This window comes from Tachypleus tridentatus, chromosome 4 (assembly GCF_004210375.1).
Source record: "Tachypleus tridentatus isolate NWPU-2018 chromosome 4, ASM421037v1, whole genome shotgun sequence".
Classification (NCBI taxonomy): Eukaryota; Metazoa; Arthropoda; class Merostomata; order Xiphosura; family Limulidae; genus Tachypleus; species Tachypleus tridentatus.
The window spans coordinates 42,605,999-42,618,088 of NC_134828.1; the positions used below are offsets into that span (position 1 = coordinate 42,605,999).

Genomic DNA, 12,090 nt, shown 5'->3' on the forward strand with positions numbered 1-12,090 from the left:
AATGTTTTACTAAAATAAGGAATTTCAAAACATTCTTTTTCTTGAAATATAAACTGAAACTTTTAACTGACAAAGAGATAAAATACATTAATTATAACTTTTAACTTAAAGCTGGGTGTGTACAGAACAAGTGAGTAAATTATATACTTTTATTATAAAAAAAAATAATTTATTAAATATGTATTGTATAATTTACAGACAGTAGTAGTATCACTGGACCCACTTTCTTCTAACAATGTAATAGTACATTGGTTACAATACTACTTTTACTTTTTGGTTTATAATCATTACAGTTGTAATATTAACAATAAAGGTAGTTTGTAGTAGGAATTAAAAAAAAAAAGTACAGATCACTTGTTTTAAAACAGTGTGGATGAATTAAAGGCTGAGACTGAACAGGATAGCAACAAAGTTGTAGTAAGTTAAATCAATTTTCTTAACTCCAGTTAGAGTAATTAATAAGATTTAAATTGACCTCCTAACACTTGACTCAAACTACATTTCAGCAAGTATATGTGTGATCTATGAAGCATTTGCTTCAGTATAAGCCTCTGCAATGTGCCTGCATTTGAAATATTCATTTAGGTGTTGTTTAGGTTATTTAAGATAAACTAAGAATCAATCTTTGGATCTACTTTATTGTTATATTCTCATGTGTGACTAATGGAACACAGTAAAAACTTCAGGTAGGGAAGTTGAAAAACTCGGTATTTTATCCAACTGTCAATTTAACCATTTTTTTATTATAATATAATCATCATAAAGATTTATAATAAATTTGGAGAGCATAGTGAAGAATATAAACACTATATACTTTAAAAGAATAGTTCCAGTGATTTTATTACCTTGTGACGTCTGCCACTGTCAACGATGGAACAAACTTCTGTAGTTCTTTCACTTGTGCTTTGAGGTTGATGCTCCGGTATATTTCCTTCAGTCCATAACCTAAATGTTGGATTGCTAGTTTCTGGAAACCCCTTAGTACAATAAAAATAATCTTATATGCAAAAAAAATAATAATCATGACACTGTACATAAAAACAATACAAAACATAAGAATTATTATATTTTCTTGTAAGAGAATTCTTGAGAAAAAGAAGGTGCAGCATTTTCTAAAATAATAAAAAAATCAACATTCTGTTGAAGAATACAATGGCACTATGTGGGAATGAAATTCACACATTAACATACAACACAACCGGAATAAAAGATTAAAGATTTTCTGTTGACTCTGTGAAGGCCACATTTAAATATTACCACTTCTATAAAAATTTTACCTTACAGAGCAAGTTGAAAATGGAGATTTCATTAACAGAATGACTGTTCATTAAACTTTCATAATATATGAAGGTATGTGTTTCAGATTTTTACTTAACTATTTGACACATCCAAAACCTGGTACAATATTTGAAAATACACTGTAGCTTTAAACTGAAGCCTAATGAAGGATGGTTTTCTAAAATGTTGCTTGAAATAAAACAAAATAAATAGCAATTTCATTACTTTTTTAACCATGGCATAGTGTTTTTTCCAAATAAAACTTTTTACTTATAGCTCCATTTTTTGACTGATTTGAGATCAAATTACAGACATGGTTATTGAAGATTCCCTCTTGTCTGTTAGTACACAGACATCAAAATATCATATTTACAATAGTTTTATGATACCACTCAACTGGTCAAATACTGTCAACTGAATTTTTGAATGACAAGAGACTTGTATAAGACATATTTGTACCAAATCCCATATACACTGCTGGCCAAAATCTTAAGGCCAATGAACACATAAAAAAAAAATATATGCATTTTGCACTGTTAGACTCAACCACTTAATTGAGTAGAGCTTCAAAAGATGAAAATAAGAAAAGGGAAAATAAAAATAAACTTTTTTAGCATTTAATAGGGAAAATGTAAACACTATGAAATTAGCCTAAATACTAGCTGGTCAAAAGTTTAAGACCATACTGAAATAAAGCGTTAATCGGTACACACGTAATGAAAGTTAGCAATTTGTGTTCAAGCATTAGCATTGTCAACATCTCCTGTGTTAGATTGGGTAAAAATATGGCAAAGGCTAAAAAGTTGACAGAGTTTGAACGTAGCAGAATTGTTGAGCTTCGAAAGCAGGGTCTCTTATACAGGAGCGTCAAACGGCAGCTGGCTACATTGGCATGTTGGAGAGAGCATCCTAACTGACTGAAGGCTCTTGCTTGTATAAAAATGACTGGATCTTTCAGCAGGACAATGCTGCAATCCACAATGCCCACAGGACAAAGGACTTTCTCATGGCAAATAACGTGTTTCCTTTGGACCATCCAGCATGCTTGCCCAAACTAAACCACACTGAAAATGTTTGGGGGTGGATGGCAAGGGAAGTCTATAGAAATTGACGTCAATTCCAAACAGTACATAATCTTCATGAAGCCATCTTCACCACTTGGAATAACATTCCAGCTAGCCTTCTGCAAATACTTATATCAACCATGCCAAAGCAAATGTATGCAGTTATTTGCAATGAAGGCCATGCAACTCACTACTAAGACCTCTTGTTGGGCATTTCCTACCATGTTTATGACTTCTTTTTGGTATGGTCTTAAACTTTTGACCAGCTAGAATTTAGGCTAATTTCATAGTGTTCATATTTTTCCTATTAAATGCTAAATTTTTTTTTTTCCCCCTTTTCTTATTTTCATCTTCCAAAGCTGTACTCAAATAAGTGGTTGAGTCTAACAACTCAAAATGCATATTTTTTCTTTATGTTCATTGGCCTTAAGATTTTGGCCAGCAGTGTATCTCTGTTCTGGAGATTTAAAAAGCATATTTGCATCAAATACCATATAAAGTGGCTGAAATAAGGTGGAATAACTGTCAAAAACCCTAATGTTATACTTTTTTGGAGATTTTGGCCCCCCTCTAATTACTAAAAATGAGCAAGCAAACATTTTTGTTTGTCAGTGTATGTTGCCTGTACGAAAGTTTTTTTATACTAAATTCTATTTAAATTGATCGAACCAAAGATAAATAATTGACTGAAACCCTTAAAAGTATGGGTTTATCTAAATTTTTTATCCCATCCTAAAATGAGCATATCCTACATTTATGTGCGTACATGTATGGGATCAGTAAAAATGTATCTTTGTACCAAATTCTATGAATAATGGTCATAAAACAACAGTATAATTGCCAAAGACTATAAAGTTATGGTTTTTGTAGCATCTTGAACACTATTAATAATTACCAAAAATAAGAAAGTTTACTTGGATAAATGCCAAAATTCCCACTAGACCACCAGCAAGAAAGATTTTGTACTGTAGACAGTGCAAACGATGATTGCAAAACTATTTTTAAAAACTGGCAAGCACAGGCCAAAGAAGTGGACAGAAAACTTCTCTGGTACTGAGTTTTTCATGATAGTCCATGAAATTGGTACATTGTGGATTGAGTAATTCACTAAGTATGTATACTACAAGAATACCTCAAATGGCTTGTGGAACATCTCACCTCACAGTAGCCACTGGTAGAACCAGGGTGGGTGGTTTGAGTGCTTTCCATTATCCTGTCCTGATTCAGATTTTGGGAAATAAATACGCTCTGAGTGGCAACACCAGCCATGAGAGTAAAGCAGAAATCACGAGGCCCAAGGCCCAAGTAGACTAAATATACATCAAAGACATGGAATTGAAAAAGGAAAGGAAATATGTTTATAGGTCAGAACAAAAAGAGTCACAAACACAAGGGAGATGAAACATTTGAACATTGACGATAAGCTATGGATAAGGAAACAGTATAGATCACACTAGCAAGCAAGGAAGAATGACAATGTAAACCCCAATAATTGGGGTCATGCAAATCTCATAAACAAATGTGCAAGGACAACAGCATTTCTGTTGGAGGTAGTCAGTAATAATCTTGAAATACTGAGGTTTAACCCAACTACACCTCCTGACTAAGACTCTGAACCAAGAAACTCCAAAAGTTAATATTCCTTCAAATTTAACTGATGTGAGACATAATTCCCTTATTTCATAAGTAATTTATTCAGCTGTATAATTTCTAGGTAAAAAATAAATAGCAATATGTTGCTTAAAATTTTAAGAATGTACCATTTTAAAATCTTTTGTATTTGCAAGTTCATGAATTTCTTAATAAATGTTTAGCTTCTGAGAATCATAATTTTGTCTCCCTGATTCTTACATTTCCTCTAATTGATGAATTCAGCAGATGTCCACTATTTGCATATTTCTGATATTTCAAATAAATACTTAAATATTATTAATAATGAGTTTACTACACAACAGTCTTCCTTTTTATACAGTTTTAAAACAGCAAATTAGAGTTGTATTTTGAGATATGAAATCCATTTCATGGTTATCAGATGTTGCTACATGGAAAAGCAGAATTTAAACATTAATTTATAATATGGTTGATTATTTGAGTTATCACACAGAAGGGGTGCCTTTAATTCACCATCTGTGTAGCAGATAGTTGTATCTTACTTTCCTGATGCACATACAATTAAGAATGATCCATGCCTTTTGCTGGAGATCAAATCCTGGAACATCTTTTATTTGGTTTTTGATAAGATATTGGTTTCTAAAGTTCTTGTGAATACTTGAGTGTTTCCAAAATATGAAGATTCTTAAGGTGAACTACTACGGCTGACCCTCCAATCAGTGTTACCAAAAAGGAGATTTGACATTACTAAATGACCTACTGGTTACAACAGGAAGTTAGTATCACAGAATGGTAACAAAATTCTGTTACACAAAATTTGATAGACCATTTTGAGGCACAAATCATCATTGTTGACCAAGTGGGAGTAGTGTCCTCGTATGCAATATTCAATCTTATTTTCCTAATATAATTCACCCTCAGCCACTGAGAACAGAACTCGCCCATTCATCTCTCATAGCACAACCAACACTACATTTCCTTACAACATTAAATGCCTGAAAGTTTTCCTAATCCACTACTCCTGAACGTTTTTTTAAATGACACTATTTGAGATTATTTTCAAAACCTCTAAGAGTTAGTTACAGTAAGTCCATTACAGGAAAAACTGTCAATAAACATATCACACAGAATGTAAAGAAAGACATGCATAACTAGCACATTCTTGTATCATTCTCATGTTCTGTGAAATTTGAAATTCATCTTAAAATATATTTAACGTTTGCCTACATTTTCAAAACATCTAAAGCACATAAACACCTGTCAATAGCCAATACTAGAAACAACATTTTGTCTACTGCTTCTTTTGTCTTGTTAATCAAGATGTTGCCCCAGACCTTCAGGAAAAATGGTACTCAAACTAATACATACAGCTACAGTTAAAACAACAATTGTACACAATACTTTAAAAATATTAGAGGCACCATGCCTTAATAAAATGTACACATTTAGTGGGTCATGGATCCACCACCATCTGAAAAAAAGTAAATATTAAAAAAACATATTCAGACGTTTTAATAAATTAAAATCGCATATTGAGCACTGTAGTTTTCATTATGTATTGGGGTGAATGTTGCTATGTGCAACTTGCTAAGTGTATAATAGTATTACATCATCAACTCCAGAGGTGTGTTGGCATGTGCACATTGTTAGGTGTTAAAACATGATTATGGTATTAACACCCATGGCATGTTTCCGAGTGTTATAATAGGATTACACCAGGATGCGAGTAACTTATGTTTAATTTCATACTTTTTCGAGAGAATGATGGGTAAAATAAAGAAGAGAAGAGATGTGTTACACTAAGGGAAATTCCGGATTTTTAAAAATACTGCCTTGTAGAATTAAGAACTTAAAACTTAGATCCACAAAAATATGGATTATTAACTAATATTTTATGCCATAGTAATTGGTACTAACAGAAATAAAAAATAGATTAACAAAATTTTGAATGTAAGACACTAAAACTTTGTGGCATTTGCAGTAAAGGATACCTAGAGTAAGAGGATTAAAGAACTTGCATTCAAATGTTTATACAGTGGTTTTATACATTTTTCTTTAAACAACAGTTTTTGAAGAAATTTCTACCAGAATCATGGAATATGGAAACGTTGAGTATATCTATTTGTAGAATATGGTTAGTTTGCTAAAACAGAGGTTTGCAGCTGTGTTTACCAAACTGTTGAGAAGTCTTTTTCAAATTCCCTGCTATAATTTGTAGCCAGCTGGTTGACCCACAGTTAATCAACTTTAAAAATTGACTCTCCACTGTCCAGTTCATAATAACGACATAACTTATCATTGTTGTGTTGAAAAGGTTGATGTTATATCTTAATGGTTTGTAAATGATTTTATAAATGAATTTATATATTGTTCACACACATTCTTTTTGTCAATTATCTGGAAACTTTTTTCCTGCTGATTTAGTAAATTTGGTAGCCCTGAATTCAGAAATGGCCTCATTTTTTCTCTATCAGGTCTGAATATTTCACAAATTATATTTAACAAATTCACTAGTACAGTAAATTTCCATCATACCCAAATACATGATGACCAAGTACCTCTGCTATAAACCAGTTAGAATATATGATTAAAAGATAAAGAAATGAAGGTACATATTTCTAAATTAAACCATGTACAAAGAAACATACCAACAATATATACTATACTATATGACTATACCTGCACTTTCTATGACCCATTATACCACTTTACTTATTGCAGTTAAATTTCAAAATTCAGTCTGAAAACACAAAACTAGTTATAACTAAAAGTGTAATTAATATTCAAAAAGAAAATTAATGTACTGAAAGTATAAATATAGTATATTTAATTATAAAAAATAAATTAAATTTTTAATTTCATTTTTTGGCTTTTGTGGGAAAACCTGACCTGACACTAAAAAATAAGTCATTTTCAGATTCAGCATACGTTTTCTCTGTATAAACAACTGTTACTTTCAAGTCATCAAAAACTATGCAGGGCAGTGTTATTCATCATGACATCCAGAGTTAAACAAGAGAATCTGGTCTAAGCATTAACCAAAGGTACACAAAAACAAACTTATGATATGATTGCTGGAGCTAACAGTACTTTTATAACAGGTCATATCACTGCAGTATTAAAATGAGACCAACAAATGTTAATCACACTAGTCAGACTGTAGTGTGGGAAAACTCTTTACAAACTACATGAAAAGTGAGATTTTGATTCCAAAAATGGGAGATCAAGTTTTAATGAGTAAAGTGAAACATCAATATAAAAAACAAACTCCTCAAGTGTACAAATTGCAAGACCATCTCAGAGAAGAATTAGATAAAATACTTTATACAACTTTGTATAACGTGTTATCAAGTCCTCAAATAATGTGCGTGCTGTGGAAGAAACACTGTGTGAATGAGGAAGTGGTAAAAACAAACAGTATTTCATTAAATTGAAAAGATACCTTAATAAATTTAATTGTATTGGATCTTTCAAGCCGATCTGAATCTCCTGTCATCATGAGATTTTATGTATAATTCTATTAACCATCATTCTACATGGATCAATTGTACCCACCAATATTTATATGAACTATTTTGCCAGCAATACTCTGACATATTATATCTATTAACATCAAGGGTTCATGGAAAGTGGTCTTGGCTGAACCACAGTACCCACATCATTGGCATAACATACTTGATAATACAGAATGAATCACTTTCTTTCTTAGATATGATGGTCACAATACAAGCTTTTATATTAGGCGAGGTCAATACAAAGAGCTTGAAGATTCAATAAGAATACTAAACCAATTGGAAGAGTTAGCTCTTGAATCTGACACATATCCTGTATTTGGCTATGATTCATTCACCAAAAAGGTGTCAATGTAAAAGAGGGATCTTCTATATTATTTCATCCTGTATTTTATGTAATACTCAGATTTTAGAATAATCATATAGTACCAGAACCCACTATAGTTCCATATACTGTTAATTTATGTGGAGGTTTTTATTAACTTCTTGTTTACTTAGATACAGTAGAACCTTCTACTAGCAGTGATGAGCACACATGCCACTGTCACAAGTCATTCATGTTAAAGGTGAGAATGGAGACATGATCATTTTAACATTTACAAAACCTCATTACAGACCTGCATCTCAAATGAAATTTCCAACTACTGAGATAAAGGATGATATGAGTCAGCACATACCATATAAACATGGAAAACTCATTATTACACTTCATTTCTGTCATCACAAAAATACCTCACCATAACGACCCCGTGGTTTCTGACACATATCGTGATTAAAAGGTAGAAAATGGTTTACCACATTTTGCAGGTAGCCAGTGACAATAAGGTCACAGTTTGAGAGATGTCTTAAACAACCTATTTATAAAGCTGCATCTTTTCTGAAAATAGGGAATTAGCTTTAGGAAAACAAGCAGTTAAATCAAGTATAGATTTAGCATTAGATATCAAAGGTCATAGCTGGATTTATTTTATTTCCTTCCTACCCAAACAGTGACTGAAGAGGGTCAGTGAAAAAAACATTATCCTCTTTCATCAGTGACTGACAGAAGATCCATCAAATTTTGTATATCAGGGTTGGGAGATTAATAAATAGATCCAGCATAATCATATCTACATGCAAAGACAAAGACTGTTAAAAGTAATGAAAAAAAATGAAAATAAGTGCCCCTAACAATCTGTTTCTTTATTTTCTCAAGTTAATGTGCCCCTCGATGCAAACTTATTTCTTCATCTCACAGGTTTTATGCTTATAAGGCTTATATAGAAACACCACTTGAGTTATAATGAAAAAGCCAAGAGATGCCATCTGACTACATCTATGTGGGTGAAGGGCATGGTGGGTAGTTTTGACAATCTCAACTTTAACAGTGGAATCAAAGACCAATACATAAATAACCAAAGTAGTCAAACTGTCGACATGATTGGTCATATACATTTGGACATCATTTTGAAAAACAAATTCTTGCTGAATAGTGTTCTTTTAAAATTACACCTCATATGAAGAAAAAATGTATTTTGTATTATGTTGATTGATGAATAAAATTTCAAAGTTGTTCTACAACACATTTCTATCCTTGGTTGTTCTGTTGCATCTAAATGTCTTTCTGAAAGGAACTGCCAAATATCCTTTGAAGCATGCAGAGTGCAAATAATTTTCAATTCCTCAAGAAAACTTACAAGCATCTATAAATAAATAGCTTTTAGGTCAGTTACCTACATGTCTTGTTATAGGATGTGTTGATATTGATGCATTTAATTGATCTCAGAAGAAAAACAAATAAAATTTCAAATATTACAACATGAATTTAATAGTAATCAGTGTGGATTGAAAATGATTTCCTGCTTGACCTTTACAACCTGATTTTGAGGCTGACCTGTATGCATAAAGCCATGAAACATTATTTAGTGGAATGGGAAAATAGTTTAAAGATCAAGGAATTGATATAGGATATAACAAATATTTTGAAGAATATACGCTCCTTGTTACTCACCTTTCTTCTTACCTATCAACTGATAATTTCAATTTTAACTTGGGGAAACAGGGATATCTATGAATAAAAATACAATTTGGTAAAGTTTTACTTAACACTATAAAAGTTCTCACATAATTTCAGTCTATTTAAGAAATTGGCCAGTCCAGAAAAATCATCACTGATGTGTAAGAAGTAATTAACACTGTAGAGATTTATTCTATACTCTCACAATATTTGTGTATGAGAAAGAAGCTTGGAGGTGTGTTTGCTAACAATCAGCTACCTAACAATGCAGAAATACAACTATACATCATCTACTTGGATCTAAGTCATAAACCTGGAAGTCACTAGTTCTGGGTTTACTTTTGTTAAAATGAAAAAGAAGAATATTTTGATCTCACAGCAAAAGGGCATTCATAAAAAAACTGCCAAACATGGACTTCAAATAAGAATTTTGTGCAAGTACCTTGTTTGACAGTGTGTGGACAATATTGTATGTATTATGGATATTACAGATGTAGCCACACATTAAAACAAAAATTATTGTCCAGATTTGGACCTAATAAAAATACAAATGTTATACATGCTATATGTTCATAACTTTGTTACAGAGGGATTTAATGTAACATCACATTTACCAGATAAATGTTTTTATGTATATCAAATCTCAGAATCCTTACTGTGCAAAAAATAATAAATGTTTTCAAAACTGATAATATAATACCATTACAATGATTTAAGTTATGTTGAAGATTGTAATCTTTTATCATAATAATTTTGTTTGAAGATCATATGATGAAACAAAACAAATCTCACAAAAATATTTTATTTATCATATTGATATCAAATACAGTAACTCAGTCTTATACATTTTCATGCTTCTGAAGTAAATGCTGTAATCCTACTATGCCATATAGCAACATTCCTTTCATATTGTTGACATATGATTGAAGTACTTGAAAGGCCAATGCCCTTCATACATTATACAAGCTTATTGTTGGTCAGTGCCCTCTGCAAATTATACAAGCTTGTCAAAACTGGGTCAATGTCATGTTACAAAAATGTAACTCTGACATTATAAACGTATTTCAAACATTAAAAACAGAATGCAGTTGAACTACAAAAATTTACATGTATGATCTCCCATACTCTTTAGGATCTAGCCAGATTTTAACTTTTTGGTCTGACATTTTTGTTAAAGGAAAGCTAAATCACATTTTGTCTTAAAATTTTTATGATTAGAAAAATAACAAATGAAATAAATCACTTGTATTTTCACTTGATATGGACCCATATTAGAGATGCTTAGTGTTGTCTAATTAAGAATTAGGATTTAGATTTATCTCCAACTCAGTAGATAAAACTAGGCCAACAAAATATTTAATAAATTCAAGTAACATGAAAATATGATTGTGGTCTAACTTATTGCTAACATAAGTATAACATTAGAGATTGACTAAAAATAATATCATACCCACAACATTACGACAATTTTAATGCAAATAACAATTACTATTATACTAATCTATTAGCACCTACAATATAACTACTCTGGTAACCTTATAATATTCACAACAGTACTAGTATAATACCCACAACAGAACTACTGTAATACTCACAACAGTATTATTATAATACCTAAAGCAATACTACTATAAAACCCATACCAGTACAACTATAATAATTTTGGAACAAAATGGGACCTGTTCCATCTTCTAAACTAGATTAAAATAATTAGAAAAATAACAAATCTTAAAGCCAGTCCTTATAATTCACTTAAACTCACTTACATTTACTGCCTCAACAACACCTTAAGTCAACCCATTCTAAAGGCCAACCACACTGTTAGAAAATATAAACTGTCTAAACAAAAGCTGCTTCTTACCTGCAAAAATTGATGTTTTTGTCCCTTAATCCTATTATTCTCACTGTTAAATACAAAAAAATATGATGCATCATCACTATCAATTCCCTTTACAACCTTAAACACCTAAATCAGATCCCCCATAGTTCTGTTTTTTTCATGAGAAAACAATCTGAGAGACTTCATTCTTCCTTAAATGACAATCCTTCCCTTCCAAGCATTATTCTAGTAACCCTTACCAAACTTTTTCCAACAATTCAATGTCTTTCCTCAGGTAAGAAGCCTAACACTGAGCACAATATTCCAAATATGGTCTAACAAGAGACCTGTACAATGAAATTATAACCTCTTTTGACTTGTATCCAATGCTTTTGTAGATACAACCTAAAATCCAATTTGTCCTAAAACTAGCAACATCACACTGCTTGGATGACTTTAGAAACTCACAGACTACCACACCAAGATCCTTTTCCTGTTAAGGTAATTCCCATCAAATTAAACTTATAATTTAAATTATAATAACCCACATGCATTATCTTACCTTTATTATAATTCAAACTCATCTGTCATATATTTGACCAACTCACTACATGATCTAAATCCTTTTGTGAATCAGCAGCATCCTCTTCACAGCTAGCAACACCCAAAACCTTAATATCATCTGCAAATTCAACTAATTCATTCACTATTCCTTCATCTATGTCACTGATATAAGTCAGAAAGAGCAAAGGTCTAAGATTCAGCCTTAAGGCACCCCATTTGTAACAATACAGTTTGACTGAACTCTTT

General features: G+C 31.5%; 1 protein-coding gene across 2 annotated transcripts in view; it reads right to left on the reverse strand.

The window, feature by feature from the left end:
• L2HGDH (L-2-hydroxyglutarate dehydrogenase) overlaps positions 1-12,090 on the reverse strand; it is a 55,184-nt gene that overhangs the window by 2,424 nt on the left and 40,670 nt on the right. For both annotated transcript variants that reach the window (XM_076498024.1, XM_076498025.1), the window contains exon 8: positions 846-977. In XM_076498024.1, the coding sequence (XP_076354139.1) occupies positions 846-977 (132 nt within the window). The remainder of the gene's footprint in view (positions 1-845; positions 978-12,090) is intronic.